Below are 22,952 nucleotides of genomic sequence, written 5' to 3'. Positions count from 1 at the left end.
GGGGAGGGCCCGGATGTCCCCCCGCAGACGGGCGGACGGGGAGGGCCTGGATGTCCACCCGCAGACGGACTCCGGGGAGGGCCCGGATGTCCCCCCGCAGACGGGCGGACGGGGAGGGCCCGGATGTCCACCCGCAGACGGGCGGACGGGGAGGGCCCGGATGTCCCCCCCGCAGACGGACGGACGGGGAACACGTGGTCCCTGCGCACCGCGGAATAGGACGCGGCCGTCGGAAGAAGTGATCCTGCCGTCCGCAGCGCCGCGCGTGGGCTAGAGGGCATCACGCGGAGCAAAAGAAGTCAGTCGGAGAAAGACGATCGTCCGACCTCCCTGGTATGAGGAATTCGAGAAACCAGGCAGGAACGTCGAGGAAGGGAGGGAAACATGAAACAAGCCGCAACCAGAGAGCAAGACTCTCACGTCGGGGAACAAACTGAGGGCTGCTGGATGCTGGGGGCAGGGACAGGGAGGCTGGGGGTGGACACTGGGGAAGGCATGTGCTACGGTGAGTGCTGGGAGTCGTGTAAGACGGACGATGCACAGACTTGCACCCCTAACACAAACAGTCATCCTATGTGGGTAATGATACCAAGGAGACTTTGTACAGAGCGGAGTCAGCAGGCAGAGCACTCGGGCCGGCCCCAGCTGTCAACGGCCAAGCTGGCAGAAAGAGACACACCTTGTAGGAGGACACTACAGTCCCTGCAGGAGGAGACGAGAATGCCTCCTAAGCCAGGCAGTAGGCCCGCCAAGGGGAAGCCACAGACTTGCGGCTCCCGGTTTGCTCTGGGGGACTTCTCATCCACAGCTGCCCCTGACCACCCCTCCTCTCTAAGACTTTTACTCCCCTCAGTTCTGGGGACTTGGCTGTGGCTTTGCTGCAGCTCGTTTGTCGCAGCTTATAATTCTCTGTTCATCCCAAAATAAACTCATTTTGCTGGTAAAAGAGCTCCCAGTTTTATTTTTAAGGTTAACCAGCCTTGCAGGGCCTGGCTACTGCTGTCTACCTGGCCCTGGGCCCACCCCACACCCCAGGCCCTGACACACCAACGTGGGCCTGGGTTGCCAGCTTCACTGTGGCCATGGTCCAGTGCACGTGCAGGTGAGGACAAGTGAGGCAGGAGAGCCCAGCCAGGGTTGTACCTGGGTCTCCATCCTGAAGCCCACAGGAGGCGTGATGAGGTTAGGCTCACGAGGCTGCACTGTGGCTGAACTAGGACTGTGGTCCGCACTGCACTGGCCTTCACTGACTGACACATTGGGACTCGCTTTGTCTGGGGAAGTGATGCTGGACCCAAGTGCCCAGAGCAGGCCCACTCCCGTCCACCCCTTCTGTCCAGCAAGTGCCCCTTAGGCCAGTTCCTCACCCCGCCCTGGGGGCCCAGAGCCGTCCTTCAGGACCTCTCTTCTCCACCGAGCTGGTGGCACTCAGATTCCTGCCGCTGTTGCTTCCTGGATGTGGGTGTTTCTCCCAAATTTTGCCGGGAGCCACCCCCTTCCTGCACGGAGAGGGCCACCGCCTCTCACGGGCACAGAAGCTAAACAGGACAGGGCTGGCCAGGGGCAGGGCCAGATCCCAGGAGCCTGTCCTGGGAGTGGGGGTGGTGTGTGTGCGGAGCTGGGATCGGGCCCATTACGAGTGGGGCCAGAGTGGAACCAGGCAGGGGCTGGGCCGGATCCCACGGGTGCCCTCTGCCCTGTGCGCAGTCGGCCACATGTTCGTTAACAATAGCCACCAAGCTTTGGCCACATGCCAGTGAGAGCTCCCAACGCTTTACAAATGTTAACTATTGTTACCTTCACAGCCCCTTGGGTCCATTTTTAATCTCTGGCTGAGAGACTGAGACGCTGAGGCACCGACGGTCAGTGACGTCCCCCCCCCTCGGCTCCTGCCCCGCTGGGGCCTGGATCTCCCCTCCTGACAGCCGCCCGCCCCGCCATACTCTGTAGGTAGTCTGCACCTGCGGCTTTGCACCTGGGGCCTGATAACATGGTCTAGCCTCTGCCAGTTCCTGTCTCGACCACTCCTTCCAGACACACGTGGCATGGCAGGGGACACTGCAGGGCTTGGGGACATGGTCCATCACCTGGTTCCTGGGACCTGCTCTGCCTGGGAAAGGGTGCAGAGGCTCTGACCTTCCTCAGCCGCAGAGGGGAGTGCCTGGGGCCCCGGGGAACCGGTGGCAGTAGAGGTGGCCAGTTCTGGCCTTCCTCGGGAATAGCTTGTCCTGTAAGCACACCCGAGAGCCGCAGGTCTGGGCTGATGTTTCCGTGGGTCAGTCCAGCCTCAGGCCCCAAGGCTAACCTGGCCTGCAGGACTCACACTCATGGTGGCCAACAGTGAGAACACAGACAGCCATGCTTTCTTCAACTGTCCTTGGAGGGACGGCAGAGAAAGCTGTGGTTTCCGAAGGGACAATGACCCTTGTTTCTGCTGTGGGGTCTGTCAGGGTGGGTGGAGTCCAGACAACTCGGCCCCCGCAGGTCTTCCAGGGCCGGTGGAGAGTTAGGGGCCACGGCTCTCTGCTCCAAAGACAGAAAACAGAAACCAGTGGGAATTTAAGGGCCAGAGGTGTTGGGGACAGCACTCGGGAGACAGAACTGTCCCTGGGGTGAGGACATCAGGGCTGGGGTCCCCACACTGAAGCCCTCGTGTGACAGGCAAGGGCCAGCATCTGGCTGACCCCAGCAGCATGGGCTCAGCCTGGGAAGGTCTCCGCTGCAGGGCCCTGAGCCCAGGGAGCTCCCCGCCCCGGACAGGGGCTGTCAGCCAGAGAGACCAGAGGGGCAGGGGAAATCTGGGACCAGCGCAGAGAGAACGTGGGATGCTGACCTGTCTGTGAGCCTCTAAGAAAAGGCGTCAGGGAGACTTTGAGTGTCTTTGGGCCACATCTGATGTCGGAAACAAAGGCAGAAGGAAGTGTGGATAAAATTAAATGTCAGCCCGCTGGCAGGTTCTCGCGACAGGCCGAATGGGACATTCCCGAGATTTCGGGTCTCTGGTGACAACGGCAGTCGTCCGGGGACTTCGCTCACCTCAGCTTCTCCCAGCCCCAAGGGTGTCATCACTTGCTCCTCATGACCCTGGGCATCAGGGAGCGGCGCCAGGGCCTCCCGCCCGCCGGGCCTGCCCCCGTGCTTCAGTGAGACCACACTTTGCTCTGGAGACGGAACTGGCTCCAGACCCCACCAGTCTCGCCGACATTCCAAAACTGCATCACACCCAGGCCACTGGGGTTGGGAGGGCAGATTCCCAAGCTGAGGACAAGCAGCGATCCTTCCTGCTTTTCCTGCCTGCAGGGTTTCACTGGGGGCACTCCCGGAGGCTTTGTCACCCCGCAGCCAGCAGCCCCCAGGTTGGGAGTCTGAGGCAGCCTTGGACACGGCAGGAACAGGGCCCGCCGCCTGCTGCACTTTGGCCCTCGGAGGGAAGGTGTCAGATGGGCGGGGTGCTCGGGAGCTCAGAGGAAGAAGGAAAAGGGAGTGGTGCAGGGTCCACGGGGGAAGAGCAGCAGGCCCGCGGAGGCCCCGTTGTCTCCCTAGGACAAGGCAGGGCCGGCTCTGCCAGCAGCCGGGGGAGAGGGCACACTGCGGGCAAGGGGCTGACCTCTGAACTGCGGCGCTTTCAGACGATGCATCTAAGATCAAGGCCGAGAGGACGACCAAGTCTGGGGAAGTTAAGTCCATAACCATAGATTTTAGGATCATCATAAAATAAGTTTAATAATTAGGTTCACAAAAGTGATGTGTGTGTTGTAGAAAGTTTGGAGGAAGGAAAAGGAGGAAGAAAAGCAAATCCATCCATCAACAGCTCACAGCATTAAGCAGATAGGAGCATAAATATCAAATCCACTCTTTAGTATTTTAATGCATTTTAACTCGGTCAAGACAACAAAGCGTGTAGATGTCTGTGATCGTGATTCTTCACCCAACAGCACTGCATACGCCTTTTCCTGTCTTCTTGTCACTTTCATTTTTTAAAGATTTTGTTTATTTGACAGAGAGAGAGAGATCACACGTAGGCAGAGAAAGAGGCTCCCTGCCAAGCCTGATGTGGGGCTCGATCCCAGGACCCTGAGACCATGACCTGAGCCGAAGGCAGAGGCTTCACCCACGGAGTCCCCGGCGCCCCCCGCCTTCTCACCACTCTTCGAGAGCATATTCGCGGCTGCTCAGTCCGTGTACGGACATACCGTGTTTGCTCAGACAGCTCTCTGTTCCTGAGCATCTAAGTGGTGGATAATTTTTGCCTCAAAGGACATATTTTTACACATTTTCATTATTTTTTTCCCCTTAGGATAGTTTATAAAAAGTTGAATTAATGGACCAAACCATAAACAATTTTTAGGCTTCTGATTCTTTTTGCTGAATTGCTTTCCCAAAGGGCCGTCTCTGTTTTCTCTCCAGATGGGCCTGGATGGGATCTGTCCTTATTCTCCTGTGGGGCCAGGCCCGTGCTCTCTCAGCCAGGCTGGGGACACTGTCTGTGCCGGAGGGGCAGCAAGGGTCTGGACGTAACGTGACTTCCTTCAGGCCCTCGGAAGTGGGATTGAGAAGCGGTGCTTTGCGGCAATGCAAACAGGAATGCCGAGCAGAGACGGGGAGACCCCACAGCTTTGGGGACACCCGGTGGTACCTGGGCCAGGGGAAACCCACTAGTGGGCTGTTTTAACATGATGCCACTGTAGACGCAGACATCCTGAGCCGGTGCAGTTGGAGACCAGGAAGCAGGGAGCCCAGGAGCTGGCTGGCAACCTGGATCTTGAGTTCGAATTACTCTGGCTCAAAAGCCCTTGCTGATGGTTTTCTGAACTTGAGTAGGTCGTCTGAGACCCTTTAGCCTGTGCAGACAGCGGGGTGACACTAGTACCCTTCTACCTTCTTCAACAGGAAAAGTGATCCAACTTCCCAGGCTTCCATGAGGGTAGTTGAGACCATGGGGACCACGTGCCAGGTGGAGTGCCCTTCCTGCCTCTTCCTGCTGGCTTGGATGGGGGTGTGATGCCTGGAGGTTGAGCAGCCATTTTGAGCCATGTGGTGCCACCAAGTGTTTCAGGTGCCAGAGCAACAGTCAAGTTAACACCAGTCCTGGACAGGCCCGCCCCAGACTTCATTTATGGGAGAAGCAATATATATGTTGCCAGGTCTGAATATATAGAAATGGACTTGTTGAAGCCACTACCACCAGGGCTTGCCATGACACCAGTCTTAATGTGTGGGTCCAGGTTTGCTCCGTCAGAGTCACGCAGGTTCTCTGCTGCTCTCTCTCTCTTGTCTTCGCCACCTCAGTTCAGTCCTGGTCCCTGCTGTTGTCACAGCCTGCCATGGGGTCCCCTAGGCAGCCATGGGGTGCGGTGGGGCCACATGATCATGGAGCAAATCTGTGCTGCTGCTGGGTCTGAACCGCAGGCTTGCATGGGCTGCAGGATGCTGACCCTGACCCTGGGGGCGCTCCCTGCCCCCCGTGACGTCAGGGGTGCCCCCTCATACCATTCCATGTTTCCATATGCCTTGTCCTGTGGAGCCACTGCCCTGCGTCCTCAGCCTCGGAGCAACTGCCAGAGCCCCCCACCTTGCTGCGGGGGGCATCCAGAGCCTTCCCCAGCTGCTGCCTAGAGCACAGAGTCCCTGCAGCCCGGGGCCAGCTCCCTCCTCCCCCAGAGGGGTCCACAAAGCAGCGGCTCAGGGTGGGAGTTTCTTCCTGGGGTCTCTCTCATCCTTAACCCTGCCCGCCCCAGCTTCTCCTCTAAGGGAATCAACACTGAACTTGGGGAGGGGGGAGGCAAGGGCCAGACGCTCTGGAGGGCAAGTGTGTCCTGCGGTCTGGAAGAATGAAGGTGAGCAGGGAGCGGGGGATGCTGGGGCATCCTCGTGTGCCCTGCCCATGCTGCTTCCCCCCAGGAGGGAGAGGCCAGTCTACCTCCATCTTACAGGGGAACCCTTCCCGCAGGTGAGGGCAACGCCCTCAGGTGTGGGGAAGGGTCCCCACCTGACTCGGTCCCTAGGAAGGCGTCGGAGGTCCCTGGGAGCAGGGGAGAGGTATTTCTTCCAGCCTGGGTGTGCCTGCAGAAGGTTCACAAGGCGTAGGACGGGGAGGGGAGGCGGGAGGCGGGAGAGAGGAAGGAGGGAGGGGTGAGTCCCAGGCGGAAGTCAGGTAGGACTCTCCCGCCCCTTGGCCTGGCTGCCACACTCCAGTCGAATGCCAGCCCCTAGCGAGTTTCCAGAGCTCGCCAGACTCCGGGGCCAGCATGCAGGTGAGTCCAGCGTGCGGGGGTCCACACCTGTGGCCAGGCCACGCCCCCCCTGCCCCGCTCCACACCTGTGGAGCCCTGCCAGGATTACCTGGAAAGTACCTGTGGGGGTTCCCTGCAGTCCGCAAGGCTGAGGGGAGGGTGGCCAGAGCCCCGACAGAGTCCCCGGGAAGGCTGGGGGTTGGAGCAAGACAGAGGGCAGCTTTCCTCCTGTCCAGCCAGGGATACTGGGGACCCCAGGCCAGGCCCTCAGTGCCTGTGTGAGACAGAGATGAGGAGGGCGTGTCCCTCCCCAGAATTTGCAGCTCTGTTCTGCAAAGGGACAGGGGGCTCTGGCCTCCAGGATGGGCTGAGTTAGGGTTGGGGAAGGCCCAGGGTGGCCAGCTGAGCCCTCTGCTCCCTCAGTCCTCCCCCAGGCAGAGGTTGGGGGCTGGCTGGGGGGCTGTTGGGTTCTGATTTGGGGGCCAGAGCAGGAGGCTGTGGACCCCCAGGGAGGCAGGCAAGAAAGCATCCTAGGAAGACATCCTTTCTCCCCTCTGCCAAGGAAGAAGCCATCCAGGCTGGGGCCAATGCCTGGGTGGCTCTGGGAGGAGGCCCGTGCCAGGGTGGAGAGTGAAACCAGCCTCCCACTCAGCTTCCCCAGGGCCCTCCCAGGTGTGGGCCAAGCAGGTGGCCTCTCGCTCTACCTTCGCCCACCGCCTCCTCAGCCTGCCAGACCCACTCGGGCACCTGGCTGCTCAGGTTGGCCTATGGCCAGACCTCACTCAGCCTGAGCCCTGTCAGCCCCTTCCTTCCCGGCCAGTCCCAAGCGTAGGTAAAGGACAGACTTGGGGGTGCCTGGGCCAGGGGGGCAGCACCTGGTCTGGTTGAGGCAAGGAATCAAAGCTTTGAAAGGGACATGTGCAGGGGCGCCTGGTGACACAGGAGGTTAGGCACCTGCCTTCAGCTCTGGCCATGAGCTCATGGCCCTGGGATCGAGCCCCCACTGGGCTCCATGCTTGGTGGGGAGCTGCCGCCCTCTGCTGGGATCTCTTGCTCGCTCTCCCCTTCCTTCTCTCAAGTTAAAAAAAAAAAAAAAAAAAAAAAGAAGGAAAAAGAAAGGGACATCTGCGCCGATGTAGGAACAGCCAGCCGGGAGGACTCGGGCCTCCAGCCCCCGCTGATCTGAGCACGCCCTTCCCTTCCACGGCTCCCTTGACCCCCAGCGGACTAGGTGTCCCAGCTGCCCCAGCAGCCTCCATGACTGGCTCCTGCCAACCGCCAGCCTCACCTTCGGGCCACTCTCTCTTGTTCTTTATGCTTCTGCTAAGCTCAAAGGCTGAGTGCTGAGTCCCCAGGACTACTCACTACCGAGTCCTCGAAGGTGCTGAGTCCTGAATTTCTGCGAGGTCCTGAGTACCGGGTCCCGGACGCTGACTGCGGGCTGCCCCTCGGGTCCTGTGCGTGCATATTTTCATCTCCCAGGAATGCTGAGGGAGCACGGGTGGGCTGCTCTGGGTCCACACACTTTGGAGAGGGCAGGAGGGTCCCCCTGCTGGACGAGGAAACTGCAGGCTCATGGGGCCCCGCCAGAGGTCACAATGTGACCTCAGGGTGAGATGAGCCGCGGGCAGTGAGGGGAGGCCTCCGTGTGCTCCTCTGGCTGCTGGGGTAATGTCACACGTGTGTGTTCCGTGTAGACCCCCTGCTCGGGAGCTGGGGGACAGTCACGTCTGCTCAGCAGTGTCTTCAGCCCCACACTGGGAAGGAGTGGACGGGGTGGGACTCCCCCAGCTCTGCCCCTTCGTGCTGTCGTGGAGGGAGTGTCTCCTGAGGTCTGCAGTCTCCAGAAGTCCCCTCATTGGGAACTAGTGGGCGAGCCCCCTGGGACTCTGGCCTGTGTTAAGCCCTGGGCTCTGGTCCACTAAGCGTGTGGCCTGCATGGGGGTGGACTCTGGAAGGACTAGAGGGAGAACACCGCCAGACGGTCACCCAGTCTGTACCCCTCATCTGTGCGGGACCTCGCCTGAGGCCTGCACAGGGCAGGGAAGGCTGGGGTCTCCAAGGCTAGGTGTGTCGGGACAGCCCCTGTCCCTGCCCTGGGGGCCTGGGAGCCTAATGGGTGCACATAGCGCCCTGCAGGTAGAGCCTAGGGGACGGAGACGCAGGCGCCCCAGACTCCTTGCTTCAGGGGGCACTGAGCAGTTGCCTTAGCTGGAGGTGGGGACAAGGCCCCCATCTGTGAAGGCCTCTCACCCTAGAGGACAGATGGACGGAGGGACAGCTTGATCCTGGAGACAGCGGAGGTGGTCATGGCCCACAGAGGGGATCTGTGTGCAGCAGATGATCTCGGGGATGGTGAGCCCAGAGTACATGAGGAGCAGATTCTCAGCACCTGGTCCTGCTCCGGCTGCCAAGAAGGGGTGGCTGGACTGGAGCTGGTTGGCGGTGGGGGGCTGTGACCTGGCCGTTCCTGCCCGTAGCCGAGGGCTGACCAGTATACACAGGGGTCCTTCTGTGCAGTGGCCAAGATCCATGGTCAGTGTCCGTCGCATACCTTCAGTGGCATCACTCTCCACCCTCCGGATCCCATGCCAACCCTTAGAGGAGGTCAAGCCAGCCCTTCCCCAGAGGCTCTGGGTAACTGTTCCAAAGGTGTGCAGTGTCTCTGGTGGGGAAAGGGGGGTTCCGGATCAACAGCTCACCAGGCCCAGTGGCCTCATTTCTGTGACCCAGGTGGCGCCCGCCTCCCCACCACTGCCGGGCCTCGGAGGGATGCTCTGGGAGAGGCCCTTCTTCCCAGGCTCCCTCGCCTGCCTGGGTCCCTGGGCCTTTCCCCCCCGCCGCCCCGTGCTCCCAGCTCTCTCCCCTGGTTGTCCTGGTCTTCAGCCTCAGGCCCACGCCAATGCCGGGGTCTCTCCTTGCCGTCTCTGCTGGGGGAGCTCAGTTCGGGGCTGGGCAGGGAGACAGGGAGAGCCTCCTCCAGGTCCGAAGTCAAGCACATGAGGTCTTTCCTGCCCATCGGTGGCACTCACCAATTACCCAGGACAACACTTACCGAGCCCCATGGTAGGCAAGCCACAGGACCCGACACTGGTGACCCAAACACCCTTGCGTGCTGTGGGGACAGAGGCACCTCAGCCCAAGGTCCCCCCCCCCCCCCCCCCACCCACACCCCCAGTCCTGCAAGTCTGTGAACAGCAGGTTTCTCCTCCTCCTCTGACAGGAGTTTTAGAATTGATGAGCCATGCGGGAGCGCCAGGGGCCTTGGGGCCCAGACAGCTGTCTGTATCAGGCCCATCTTCAGGAGACCCTGGCACGGGGGGGCTTAGAGCCTGCCGTCCCATGGCGGCATGGGTCGCCATTTTCTGTCTTCTGCCCTTGGGACAGAGGGAGAGTGGGCAGACCAGGTCCCATCCTGGGGCCAGTAGTTGCTGTGCCTATAGGTGTGGCTGGGGAGTTGGACTAGCATTGCAGGTTTTGAAGCAAATAAAAACCAGATACCCAGTTACATTCAATTTTTACATTAAAAATCTCTTTTTTAGTACAAGTGTGTCCCATGCCACAGTTGGGACATACTTATACTACGAAGGATTTACTGTGTATCTTAAATTGAAGTGTGACGGGGCAGCCTGCTTCTTAGCTGGCCGCCCTCCAGGCCAGACTGGCTGGAGCAGTCCAGGGAGGCTTTCTGAAGGAGGCAGGCCTTGAGCTTGGTGGAATATGGTTGTGGAGGGAAGGGGGAGTAGCCAGGCGATTCAGCGGGATGAAGTCCTGGCGGGGGGAGCGTGGAGAGGAGACCCAGCCACCAGCTGATCTGAGCTCCCAAGCCAAGAGAAGGATTGGGGTCACCCCGGGGCAGGGGTGGTGGCCTGGCAGGAGGCCATGGCAGGAGCCCTGTGCCCAAAGAGGGGCGGGCAGGGCCAGAACTTGCCAGCCTAGGAGGCGTGAAACGGGGTGCTCTGGTGGGCCCGCCCCCCCCAGTTTGTCAGCCGCACCCTAGCCCTGGGACTCTGTGGACCCCTGTGCCTCCTGGGAGAGCCGCCAGCTGGGAAGTGAGCCGGGGACCCTCTCATGGGTGCACACAGCGTGCCTTGCGCTGCACTGGGCCACGGGGCTCTTCCTGCAACCAGGTGGGGAGGGGCGGGCAGGCCTGCCTGAGGGCACACGGTGTGGGCAGCCTGGGCTCTGGGCTCTGAAGCCGGTGTCTCCTCTTCAGCTTGTGACCTGACCATCTTCCCTTGTCCCCTACGTCCTGCACCGCCACCCCTCAGTGGCTCAGTGCCCCCACAATGGGGCCCGGGGCTCTGTGGGTCAGCCTCACAGCCTGCTGTCTGCCTACTTGCCAAGAGTGGGCGAAGCCCGAGGCCCCTGCCCCTATGCCCACTTGAGTGGTTGTAGGACAACTGTGAAGTGTAGGAAGGTAGCGGAGGCTTTCTTAACCCTCTGCCTCACGCCCCCTCACGCCACAGCCCCATCGCCCGGGGCTCTGGTCAGCACGGAGAGCCCCACCCGGCCGCCTGGACTCGGGCGGCCCCAGCTTTGCTACTGGCGTCCTTGCCCTGGGCCTGGGTCTGTGCAGGATCCCGGACAGCACTTACCTTCCCGTCTCCCCAGCCTCCTCCTGTCTGCGACGGTCCTTCTGTCCTTCCTTGTTCGTGGCCAGGAACTCTGGAGTCTGAGGCCTTTTCCGCTGAGAAAGGGCTCTGTTTTAGGGAGGGGGCTACATACTACCGGGTCACAGCCTATCGGTGGCAGGGGAGGGCGTCACAGCTAAATGATATCACGGAGACCTGGACCTTCATCACCCGGGGCGGGGGCCATCGCTAGGCTTCTCTCCCCGCCCACACATTCTGCCCCGGTTATGAAGTCCCTGAGGGCAGGTCTGCAGGGAGGAGGCGAGGAGAGGCCAGGATCCGGGACACCCGTCAGGGCTGCGCCAGAGTCGGACAGCGGCACAGTGAGGAGAGGCTTGGAGGCTGTGTGCGTAGCCGGTCCGCTTGTTAAGGCTCTGCCCCTGATCTCAGCACCTGTCTGTCTGTCCCGGTGCACCTACAGCACTTAACTCCCTGGACTTCCTTTTCCTAAACTCAGACCCATGTCCCGTGGGTCCCCAGGGGCCATGGGTGGCGGCTGCCAGTCCTTCCTGCTGGATGGTTTTCTGCTGTGCAGGGCTGGGCGGTGCCTTCATCCACCCACGTGCTGGTGGGAATTAGGGTTATTTGCATGATTTTTTTAATACTTTAATTTTTTATTTTTTATAAACATATATTTTTACCCCCAGGGGTACAGGTCTGTGAATCTCCCAGTTTACACACTTCACAGCACTCACCAAAGCACATACCCTCCCCAATGTCCATAACCCCACCCCCTTCTCCCAAACCCCTCCCCCCAGCAACCCTCAGTTTGTTTTGTGAGATTAAGAGTCACTTATGGTTTGTCTCCCTCCCAATCCCATCTTGTTTCATTGACTCTTCTCCTACCCCCTTCGCCCCCATGTTGCATCTCCACTTCCTCATATCAGAGATCATAGGATAGTGTCATGCTTAGCGAAGTAAGTCAAGACAACTATTTGCATGATTTTTATATGAAATAAGCTCCTGTGAGTATCCTTTTCCTTGTGTTTGGGGCCGGATGGGCCGGGCCGGGTGGTCTAGGATTTCTCCAATTCGTGCATGATGGGGAGTCTGTTGACTTCGACGCTGTCAGGCCACTGACGTGCCTGTGGCCGCGAGGGCAGAAGGTGGCGGCTCCGGCCCTGACCTGCAGCCCTGCTCTCTCACGTTCCTCTTCGGTGATGCTGTTTGCCGCTTGTCTCTCCTCAAGGGTTTCAAGAGCTCTTTGCTGATGTTTCTTTCTTTCTTTTTTTTTTTTAAGATTTATTTATTTATTTGACACAGAGAGAGAGAGAGAGAGAGATAGAGAGAGATAGAGAGAGAGAGAGAAATCACAAGTAGAGAGGCAGGCCGGGGCAGGGGGAAGCAGGCTCCCCGCTGATCAGAGCGCTCAATGTGGGGCTCGATCCCAGGACCCTGGGATCATGACCTGAGCCGAAGGCAGAGGCTTGAACCCACTGAGCCACCCAGGCGCCCCTTTGCTGATGTTTCTAAACAGACCTTTGTGGGAGTCACCCAGGGCCTCCCCGCCCGTTGCCCTCCACGGTGTCCTAGCAGGTGTCCTAGCACCGAGCCCCAGCCCCACCTGGAACTACCCATTGTTCCCTTGTGGTGCTGCTCCCCAGCTTTGCGCTTCCCCCCTGGGGCTGGAGCACTGGCCCCGGAGGTGCTGTGCTGCTGGCCCCATCCTGCCCTCCTCTGCCCTCTGCCCCCAGGGTGAGGAGAGAGTCAGGATCCTGACTGGGACTGAAGGCGACAGCTTCCCGCTGATGGAGATCGGGCCTGGGGAGGTGAGTCTCCCCCGGGGCCCCAGCCAGACGCAGCCCCACCCTTGGCCTGTGCCCTGTGCCAGCCCCAGCCCCACTTGTCCTCCAGACTGAGGCCCCTGAGTGGTGGGATTACGTCCTTGTGGCTGACCGCTGCACCCAGAGAAATGCCGGGCAGGTCCAGCGGCAGCAGCACTTCCTGGAGGAGCTCGAGAAAAAGGGCTTCCATTATAAGGTGGGCTGGCGGAGGGCATGCCTTGGTGTGGAGCAGGGGGCCAGAGCCGCTGGGGTCATAAGGGACAGGTGTGTCCTGGGGAGGGGTCTGGGAACAATGGCTGTGGCCTTGTGCCCGAAGTAGAAGGGACAGGCCAGTGGCCGTGCACCAAGGGGGTGCTTCCGAAGTGGAGAGGAGGCCCCCGAGCTCGCTCCCACCCCAGATGCTGGAGGACCGTGAGAAGGTGTTCTATGGGATCCGAGCAGACAGCAGGATCTTTGACCTGTACCACACTCTCCTCATGGAGCCCGAGGGTCCTGCCGCCAGAGTGCAGCCCACTAGGCCCACCTCTGTCCCAGCCACCACCAGGTGAGAGGCTGGGCAAGAACTGGGGCCAGGAGGACCGCTAACCGCCCCCCCCCCGTGTTTCTGGTCCAGTCAGGCTTGCAGGCACGGTATTAGGTCAGAGGTCCCAGGGACAGAGCTCTGTGCCCCAGTGTCCATGTCTGTCTGTGATACGGGATAAAGACAGTTCTCGCTTCATGGAGTGTTCTGCAGGGTGCATGTGACCACGTTCCCTGAAGGGTGGGCAGGGTTTGGACAGGCCAGGAGGATCTCCTGGCTGTCCCTCCTTGCTTTGTCCTGTCATCTCCCCAAGACCTGGAATGTGGGTCCGGACCTCCCCCCTCTAGACCAAATGTCCCTCCACAGACATCTGTCCCCTGCCTCCCACACACCCACGCCTCTCCTCTCCAAGCACCTCCTTCTCCCCACTGATGGTCTAGCTTCCTGCCCCGCCCCGCCCACCCTCCCCCCATCCCTCCTCTGTCACCTGCCTCCCCTCTGCCCAGGCCCCTCTGAGCTAAGCTGGGGCCTGGTCAGTTGCAGACTGGCCAAGAACGCTCCTGGAATTCGGATATGGGGGCAGAGGGCTCCTGCGAATGCAGAACTGGCTGGTCTTTGGGAGGTGCGAGCGGTTGGTGGTGTAGAGGCACCTTGGTGGGGGCTGGAGGAGCAGGCTGGGGGAGTGCCCTGGGACATTAGAGGGACCGTGTCTCACAGGAAGACGTTCTGGAGGACTGTAGCCTTGCAGCCAAATGTCTGGCTGTCGCACTTCCTGGCTCTGTGGGCTTGGGCAGGTTCTCAGCCTGTCTGAGCCTCCGTCTCCCCATAGGCAAACTGGCTCACAGGCTGTGAGGACTTGTTCATTTAAAGGCCTAGGGTGTGTTCTGGCTGTTTGGGGCCTCCAGGTGGGGGGTGGGATAGGAGGTGGGGGGGGTCTAGACCTAGTATCCGGGAGGGGATGGTGCAGGACCCAGCACTGCGAGGGGAGGGCCTACCCCCAAGCGAGCCCCATCATGGAGTCATGGGGCAGCTGGGCCACAGGAGGACTCAAGGGAGTCAGGGGAAGAGCTCCCTGGTGAGTCCTAGATTCTGGGCTCTGGTCAGGCAGTCAAGACAGGCAGGCTGGGGGCTCCACAAGGACACAGAGGGGCCTGGGACCTGGCCAGATGGAAGGTGGGGTCCACCCAGGTCAGGCAGAGTCAACCTGAACCAGCTCTTGTGTTCCAGAATCCGCATTGTCAACTTTGTACTAAACAGCAAGACGGCCGCTGGTGGTAAGGACAGGATGGAAGGTGGCCTGTGCAGCGGCCCCCCGAAGGGGTGTTGACATGGGGAGAGCAGGGCAGGGCTCCCCCTCACCTCTGCTCCCCTCTGACCCGACTCCCTGTGACCACCAGACACGTTAGAGGATTTGGTGAAGAGTGGTGTCTTTGAGACCAGATTCGCCCTGCACAAGGTGAGGGGTGGCCCTGCCTGGAGAGGGCAGGAGGGCCGGACAGGGACGGGAAGATCTCACTGTCTGTCCGTGGTGCTCAGGGGGAGGAAGGCCTGAAGAATTGGGCCCAGTGGAGAAACATGGTCCGCTGCCAGCCCATTGATGACATCAGGTGAAAATGCCCCCCAAATCGCCCGCGCCCGCTGCAAACAGATGTGTCTGTGCTCCTCGGCCAGACACACAGATGCTGTGCACCCCTCGCCCCCACCCGTGGCACACCCCAAGTGGGCACTGGCCGGCGAGGCACCCGGGTGGGGCTGGCCCTGACAGGGCAGCTGTGCCCCCAGGGACTACTTCGGCGAGAAGGTGGCCCTGTACTTCGCCTGGCTCGGCTGGTACACCTACATGCTGGTGCCCGCTGCGCTGGTGGGCCTCATCGTCTTCCTGAGCGGCTTCTCGCTGTTCAATGCCAGCCAGATCAGGTGGGGATGGGGGCGTGGCAGGGGCGTGGCCCGAGCCGGCGGGGGCGGACGAGGGCGTGGCCGGGGCGTGGCCGGGGCGGGCGGGTGTGGTCAGAGCGGCCCGAGCGGGCGGGGCGAGGCCGGGGCGGACGAGGGCGTGGCCCGGGCGGCCGGGGCGTGGCCGGGGGCGACGGGGGCGGCCTGGTGTCGCCGGAGCGGGCGGGGGCGGGGCGGTCTGGGGAGAGCCGCCCCCAGCCCGGTCCTTGGCCCCTCAGCAAGGAGATCTGTGAGGCCCACGACGTCCTCCTGTGCCCTCGGGGCGACCACAGCCGTAGGTACCAGCAGCTCTCGGACACCTGCACCTTTGCCAAGGTTTGCCGCCCCCGGGGGCTCGGCTGCAGCCTGTCTTCCTGGAGGAGGGGAAGCTGAGGGTCTGCCCCTGCAGAGCTGGGCTCCCCCTTCCCTGCTCGGGGCAGGGCCGGCCGCGATAGGTGCGCCCCTCTCCGCAGCTCACGCACCTCTTCGACAACGAGGGCACCGTGGTCTTTGCTATCTTTATGGCTCTGTGGGGTGAGTCGGCGCTTGGGGGGCAGCCTGGGCTCCGGGGCCATCCTGCCCCTTGCGCCCATGACGCCAGCCGCAGGAACACGTGGTGTCACCTCTTGGTCCCGTCTGCAGCCACGGTGTTCCTGGAGATCTGGAAGCGGCAGCGCGCCCGAGTGGTCTTGCACTGGGACCTGTATGGGTGGGACGAGGACCAGGTGAGGCGGCGGGGTGATCCAGGGGCCTGTCTCCCGCGGGGTGCAGGTGTCCCCGCCTCTGAGGTGTGTCCATGCCCTCCGCAGGAGGAAATGGCGCTTGAGTTCATTAACTGCCCTGATTACGAGCTGCGGCCACACCAGCACTCCTACCTGAGAAGCTTGGTCATCCTCGTCCTGTCTCTGTTCATGGTACTCCCCGAGAACCCCGAGTGGGGCTGGAGACCAGGGCCAGGGGACAGCCGTCCTGAGGAACCCTGTCCTGGCTGGCCCTCCACAGATCTGCCTCATGATCGGCATGGCCCACCTCCTGGTGGTCTACCGTGTGCTGGCTGCTGCCCTCTTCAACTCCGCCTTGCTCTTCCAAGAAGAGCAGGTGACCACAGCCGTGGTGGTGACCGGTGCCCTGGTCCATTATGTAGTCATCCTCATCATGACCAAGGTGACTGGGTGGGGATAGAGGGGGTGTGGGGGAGGGCCTCCCCTGAGGCCCAAAGTAAGCCCTCTGTTTTCTGTTTTCTGGTTGTCCTGCAGATCAACAAGTATGTGGCCCTCAAGCTTTGTGACTTTGGTGAGAGGAAGGACCTGGGGGGGTGGGCATAAAGGGACAGGAGGGTTCAGGGCTGGCGTCCTGGATCTCCAGACAGGGGAGGGAGCCCTTCCTGCTGCTCTACTGCCTCTCCCACCCGGCAGACAGGTGAGGGTTGCAGGTGTCCCTGAGTTGTCAGGAGAGGGACAGGTCAGGGATGGGTGAGGGACAGCCCACGTCTCATTCTAGAGCAGCCCAGGACCTTCTCCGAGCGCGAGAGCAAGTTCACAATCAAGTTCTTCACGCTCCAGTTCTTCGCTCACTTCTCGTCCCTCGTCTACGTCGCCTTCATCCTGGGCAGGTGAGGCGGCCTCCCTCCACCTCGCGCGGTCTAGTGCTCCCTTTAACGTGGGGACACCTGCTCGCCTTCATTCTCAAACTCATGCTCGGAGCAAGCAGACACCCAGTATAAACACGTGTGGGGATCCCACAGGACGCCAACTCTCTACTCCCCGTCCCCGGAGGTGACCCCATAACCGCTGTTATGGTCCCATAACAGCTGTGACCCCATATGGTGACCCCATAACCGCTGTCTGGGTCTTCCCAGAATTTTTCACACATCCAAGGACACACACACACCTGTTGACATACAGGGTTTTGTCCTGAACATAATTTTATCCTCTCATGGTGCTGAAACGTACTATGGGCAGGGCCCACATATGCATGGGGGTGAGGCTTCGTTTTCTTTCTTTCTTTCTTTCTTTTTTTTTTTTTTTTGAGATTTTATTTCTTTATTTGACATAGAGAGACACACAGAGAGAGGAAACACAAGCAGGGGGAGCAGGAGAGGGAAGAAGCAGGCTTCCCGCTGAGCAGGGAGCCCAAAGCAGGGCTCAACATGGGGCTCGATCCCAGGATCCTGGGACCATGACCTGAGCCAAAGGCAGACGCTTAGTGACTGAGTCCCCCAGGTGCCCAAGTCCTCATTTTTAAAAAACCACAGCATGAGCCTTGGTTGCGGGACTCGCTGGGATTTATCCATTCAGTTGATAGACATCTGGCTGATTTCCGACGCTGGGCCTTGTAAAGCTGCTCACAGGGACTTACCCTGCTCTGTCTTAGAAGTGAAAAGAACATTTTTTTGGTTTAACACATTGAATTTGGTTCTGAAGAAAATAATTGCTCCATTTGTTCTTTCTGTGTATTTGCTTAAATTGCAAAAGACATACGCATATTGCCAATGAATTTTAAACTCCAGCGGAACCTTTAAAAAGCCCAAGTTCTCCAAGCATGATCAAAGGCATGAGGCAGTCCCCAGACCCCGGCTGTCCTTGGAGACGCCCTCTAGGTGACCGCCCCTCCCCTTGGGGCTGTGCACACCTGTGCGTCCTGGGAGCCTTTGGCTCTCCACCGTGCAGGAGACCCCCGGTTTTCCAGGCGCTTCCTGAGGAGGGGTACGGAGGGAAGTGGCTGCTCTTACGGAGGGCCTGATGGAGCCCGTGCTGGAGGGAGATGTCTTCCGACTCTAATCTCAGGGAGGCCGTCCTCTGAAGCGCCTCAGCGGGGTGTCTGGGTGGGTCTTTTCCCCTGGGCTTGCTGGAGCAGTTCTCTCCCTCTGCCTCCTCAGCACCTATCTTGGTTCGGGATTCTCTCCACCTCCACACGGGCATCCTGTCCCATTCCTTTCAAGGAATGTTCTCCCCACCACGCCCCACGGCCCGTGCTCCCTGCTCTTCCTTTCCCCCTCCTGGATCCTGCTCAAGCCTCCCCAGACGCCGGCTTCTCTTCTTCTCCCGACCTCTAAATGTCGCAATGCGCTGCTATCTGTTTCCAGGACTGCAGGCGCCGTCTCCAACACCATCTAGACCCACCAGTGAGGCCCGCACCCCTGTCTGCAGACCTCTCCCTGGAGTCCAGACTCCCAGGTCCAGCTGCCTCTCAGCTCCCCTCAGATGCCCTGTGGGCACCCCAACCTTACCGTGCCCACAGGCTTGTCCTCAGTCTCCCTCCTCCACTGGCAGCTCCACCGTCCAGCCCAGAACCCGGGTCCCCCAGGCTCCCCAAGTCCCCTCTGGCCCCATGCGCATGTTTGCTCCCTGTCTCTGCCGCAGAGGGCACAGGGGCTTGATGTCGCTGAGTTAGTGCCTGTGGCGGGCCTGCCGTGTGGACTCAGTATCAGTGACGTGGAAAGAAACTCCCAGCACTTGCTGGGCCTGGAGCCTTGGGTCCCTCAGTTCCGAGCGATTCTCACCCAGCTAGTGTCTTCGGTTTCCTCTGCTCCCCTTTCTAGAATTCTGTTTGCAGACCGGACCTTCTGCATTGACCATCTAGATTTCTTTGCTTTTTTTCCCTCCCATTTTTGTTCCAGATTCTGGGAGTTTTTCTCGACTCTGTTTTCCAGCCCTTTGACTGTCACGCTTCTATGCTTTTCCTTCCAGGGCCACTTGGCATGGTTCCTCCACGGCATCCGCTTCGTGGCACCGGGACGCCACGGCTTGTCTTCTCTGAGGATCTTGCCTCATTTTTAACTTTTATTCTGGTATCACTTCTGTTTCTTCCAAGCTCCTTTTATGCTCTTTTTTTTGGGTGGGGGGTAGAATCATGCACTTTCTTTACTTGGTCTCTGATTTTGGTGTTAAAGACTTTCCCTAGATGTCACTTGTCTGTAATTGAGAAAGGCGTGTGCCAGTGGCTTTGCTTTGGGCCACATCTCTCCAGTGAGGACCTCTTGCTCTGTCAGTCCCTCGACTCTTGCCTGGAGACAGAAGGACACTTGTCACTGTCGGTGGGAGCTCAGCTGGGGAAGGGACAGTGCGGGATCCCGGGGCCCCCTGGCCCAACCCTGCAATCTGACTCTGCAGTGGTCCAAGCCCCTAGAAGTGAGCCTGTCTTCCCGACCATCGACCACAAGCCTGACTTCTGGTTTAATATAGTTTGTATTTTTTATCATGTAATGGAAAGCAGGTGATTTTAAACTAAGTGCATAGTTTCAGTGGGGAGAAACTAAGGCCACTCCCGACAGGCCTTGTCTGGAACCTGTCTGAGCCTGTGGACAGCTGGCTTTCACCTGTGCCCATGTGTGAGTGCCTGTGCAGGGGCGCGTCTGGGTATGGGCAGAGCTTCCAGGACGCAGCCTCTGTGCCCGCAGTGAGGCACGCTTCCCTTCCCTCCCCTGGTCCCTCTACTGCCCCGCTCCCCTTCTCTTCTGCTCCACTCACCCAGTCTGAAGCCGGTCCCATGCCCCTCCTCCAGCCTAACCATCCTTCCTAGGATCAACGGTCACCCCGGGAAGTCTGTGCGCCTCGCGGGGCTGTGGAAGCTGGAGGAGGTCAGTCTCCCTGGACACCTGGCCGTTTTGCCGCGCTCCTTCCTCCCCACAAGCCACCCTGTCCCGCAGCCCTGCCTCCCGCGCCTGACCGCCAGCCCTGCCCCCACAGTGCCATCTCAGTGGCTGCATGATGGACCTGTTCCTGCAGATGGCCATCATCATGGGCCTGAAGCAGACACTCAGCAACTGTGTGGAGTACCTGAGCCCGTGAGGACCTCCCCAGGGCTGTCCCGGTGCCTCACCCCCGGGAGCCCTCACGCGCGCAGGCCGTCCACCCGCAGCTCCCCGCCCTGTTCCCCACTCTTTCTCATCGCCCCTTAGGTGGCTGGCCCACAAGTGGCGCCTCACGCGGTTCAGGCTGGGCCGTGCGTCCAGGGAGCCCGAGCTCAGGGGCCTGCGGCGCAACTACCTCCTGAACCCAGTTGGCACCTTCAGCCTCTTCGATGAGTTCATGGAGATGAGTACGCAGGGTGGCTGGGGCTCGGGCCCATCAGCAGCCAGTTGCGGGGCAGGTCCTGGGGGCCTGGTGGGCGGGGGCGGGCAGTCGGGTGCGGGGCGTGCCCCGAGAGCACAGTGACCGCCAGCCTCACCCCCCAGTGATCCAGTACGGCTTCACCACCATCTTCGTGGCCGCCTTCCCGCTCGCCCCGCTGCTCGCGCTCTTCAGCAACCTCGTGGAGATCCGCCTGGATGCCATCAAGATGGTCAGGCTGCAGCGGCGCCTGGTGCCCCGCAAGGCCAAAGACATCGGTCAGGGGCCCGACTGGGTGTCGAGGGGCACAGGCCCTCTGGCTGGGGATGGGGCGGCGAGGGCTGCTGGGACCAGATCATGCTGGTTCCCTTGAAATGATCTCTCCGAGACAAGCCCCCTCACTCCCCAGACAGCCCCCAGCCCTTCTCTAGGCTGGGAGTCGGCCTGAGGGGGCTGTGCTCCAAAGAGGAGCTGGCGTGCACCTTGCGGGAGCCGGCTGAACGAACGGCGGCCCCTTGGGGCCCAGGCAGAAGAGCTGGGCTCTGAGAGCAGGGAGCTGGAGGAGGGAGGGGTCCAGCAGCTGGGGGCAGGGACTGAGAGCAGGACGATGATGTGGCCTCTGTCACCCAGACTGTCCTCTCTTAGATGGCCAGGTGTCAGGGAAGGGCAGAGGGGTGGGGTGCTGGCTATGGGCAGAGGGAGAGATAAGTGGGAGTAGGAGGGAGGCCCCAGTCTTAGTCCCAGGTTAAGGGGTTCTGACCCCGGAGTGGAGCAAGCTTGGGGGCAGCTGAGGGCTTTAGGCAGAAGATGGGGGTCAGGGGAGACCTGAGCCCCTCCTGGTCTGCGTCTGCTTCTGCAGAGGCTGCCGACGGCGGCCATGAGCAATGGCACAGGCAGAGGTGAGCAGGTCCCCCCAAGCACCGAGGCTCCCCCCGAGCAGCCTGGGCAGGGGGCTGGAGGTGAGGCGGCTGGTGCCGGTGAGTCAGGGCTTGACCGGCCAGATGCCTCACCCGGCTCGTGTGGCCCAGGGACCTGGCTGCAGGTGCTGGAGACCATCGGCGTGCTGGCTGTCATCGCCAACGGGATGGTCATCGCCTTCACGTCCGAGTTCATCCCCCGAGTGGTGTACAAGTACCACTACGGCCCGTGCCGAACGGGGGCCCAGCCTGCTGTCGAGTAAGGGGGCTCTGGGGGAGCCTCAGACTGTCTGGAGACCCCTGGGAAAACCCCTGGAAAACTGCAGCTCAGCCCTGGGGGACCCCGGGGGAAGGGCTTGATGCTGCCAGGAGGGTCTGCGGTAGTCACGAGTCGGAGTGTGGGGGTGGCCCTGCCCCCTACACCAGCCTGCAGACCGCTGGGGTGGGGGGACCCCGGTGGCGGGAGGAAGGTCCCAGAACCAGCAGTTTCCTGAGCAGACCCCACCAGAGTGACTCCCTCCCAAAGGCAGACCCTTGGGGCTGCTCCCCAGGAGAGGACGGAAGAGTTTCCTTACCTGGCGCCTCCAGCCCTCCAACGGTCAGCTGTAGCTGCGGACGGGTTTCCAGGCCTCTCCCCTGGACGGCTCCCTGAAACCCCTGTGGGGAAGGCCGGCGCGGGCACCCTGAGCCCCTTCCCTTCCTGGCCTTCTTGCTTCTGTGCTACGCACCACCCTGGGAGCCTGAAGGGGCCACACCGCGGCCCTCACCGGCCCCTGCTCTCCCTTCCCCCAGCTGCCTCACAGGCTACGTCAACCACAGCCTGTCTGTGTTCTACACCAAGGACTTCCAGGACCCCATCCAGACAGAAGGCTCGGAGAATGTGACCCAGTGCAGGTTTGGATCCCCCCTCCACCACGGGCATCCTCAGATCTCCGGGCCCCTGACCTCCGTGACTTCCCCACCCCAGGTACCGGGACTACCGCAATGCTCAGGACTACAGCCTATCGGAGCAGTTCTGGGTCCTCCTGGCCATCCGTCTGGTCTTCCTGATCCTCTTTGAGGTGGGCCAGCCCCAGGGAAGGGGGGCGGGGGGCGGGGCAGCTCTCTCTAGCCACACCCCGAAGCCCCTGCTAGGTGGGTCCTGACCTCTCCAGCCAGCCCTTGTGCCCTGCTCCCCCAGCACGTGGCCTTGTGCATCAAGCTCATTGCGGCCTGGTTCGTGCCTGATGTCCCTCAGTCCGTAAAGAACAAGGTCCTGGAGGAGAAGTACCAGATGCTCCGGGAGAAAATGCGGTGCGGAAGCAGATCCGACGGAGGGAGGCAGGCTGGGGTGCGGGGGAGGGGGGAGCTGGAGGGAGGGCCTTGGCCCCGACCCCCAATATGTCCTTCCTGCCTGCAGCTCCAGCCCCAGGAGCACAGAAGTGTAGGAGAGCCAGAGCCCGTTGGGAGATGCCAGTGCCTCCTGCTGCCGCCCCGCTCCCGCCATATGTCAGGGTCCCGGGAGGCCGGTGTCCACGTGGGCAAGTCTGTGTCTATGTGGGGTCTTGGAGGGCCAGTGTGTGTGTGAGCAGCAGGCTGGATCCGTCTGGTAGGACTTCAGACTTGGGACAGCCCTGTCTTGAGCTCGAACTGACCCCTGCCACCCACAGAACTGGGGTGGGGGTGTGTCTCTCAAAGGCCACAACACAGGGAAACCTGCCCCGTTTTCTGAGCCTCCCTCTGACTTGTGGGACTCAGGTCCTGCCCCACCACCCTCCTGGCCGGCCAGGGGGCCCTGACCCCACCTCTCTGGCTCCCCTCTGTCTACAGAACGTTCTAGAGTAAAATGAACCCTTTTTCTGTTGATTCTGGGCCACTGGTGGATTGTGTCTGTCCTCGGGG

The 22,952-nt window shown here is 61.0% G+C and overlaps 1 protein-coding gene across 1 annotated transcript; it reads left to right on the top strand.

Annotated features, from left to right (window-relative positions):
• The first annotated feature begins 6,166 nt into the window (after positions 1-6,166).
• Positions 6,167-22,916, top strand: ANO9 (anoctamin 9). The gene is made up of 24 exons (XM_059397565.1): positions 6,167-6,254; positions 12,562-12,636; positions 12,722-12,847; positions 13,050-13,195; positions 14,399-14,445; positions 14,569-14,627; positions 14,708-14,778; positions 14,954-15,088; positions 15,343-15,439; positions 15,577-15,637; positions 15,746-15,828; positions 15,913-16,017; positions 16,106-16,267; positions 16,360-16,396; positions 16,604-16,715; positions 19,625-19,682; positions 19,792-19,889; positions 20,004-20,143; positions 20,280-20,432; positions 21,183-21,330; positions 21,864-21,965; positions 22,039-22,132; positions 22,252-22,364; positions 22,471-22,916. The coding sequence occupies exons 1-24, from the start codon at positions 6,249-6,251 to the stop codon at positions 22,496-22,498; spliced, it is 2,256 nt and encodes a 751-aa protein (XP_059253548.1). The 5' UTR covers positions 6,167-6,248; the 3' UTR covers positions 22,499-22,916.
• The last annotated feature ends 36 nt before the right edge of the window (positions 22,917-22,952 follow it).

Source organism: Mustela nigripes, chromosome 1, assembly GCF_022355385.1.
Source record: "Mustela nigripes isolate SB6536 chromosome 1, MUSNIG.SB6536, whole genome shotgun sequence".
In the NCBI taxonomy this organism is placed as follows: Eukaryota; Metazoa; Chordata; class Mammalia; order Carnivora; family Mustelidae; genus Mustela; species Mustela nigripes.
Note: the sequence above shows the minus strand (reverse complement) of the source record. Positions and strands in the feature narration are given on the sequence as shown.

Bases quoted from the DNA above. Each gene is read 5' to 3' on its own strand.
- ANO9 (XM_059397565.1), top strand. The intron at 16,716-19,624 runs GTGAGGCGGCCT...CATCCTTCCTAG, and splicing joins GTCGCCTTCATCCTGGGCAG to GATCAACGGTCACCCCGGGA. The intron at 19,683-19,791 runs GTCAGTCTCCCT...CTGCCCCCACAG, and splicing joins GGCTGTGGAAGCTGGAGGAG to TGCCATCTCAGTGGCTGCAT.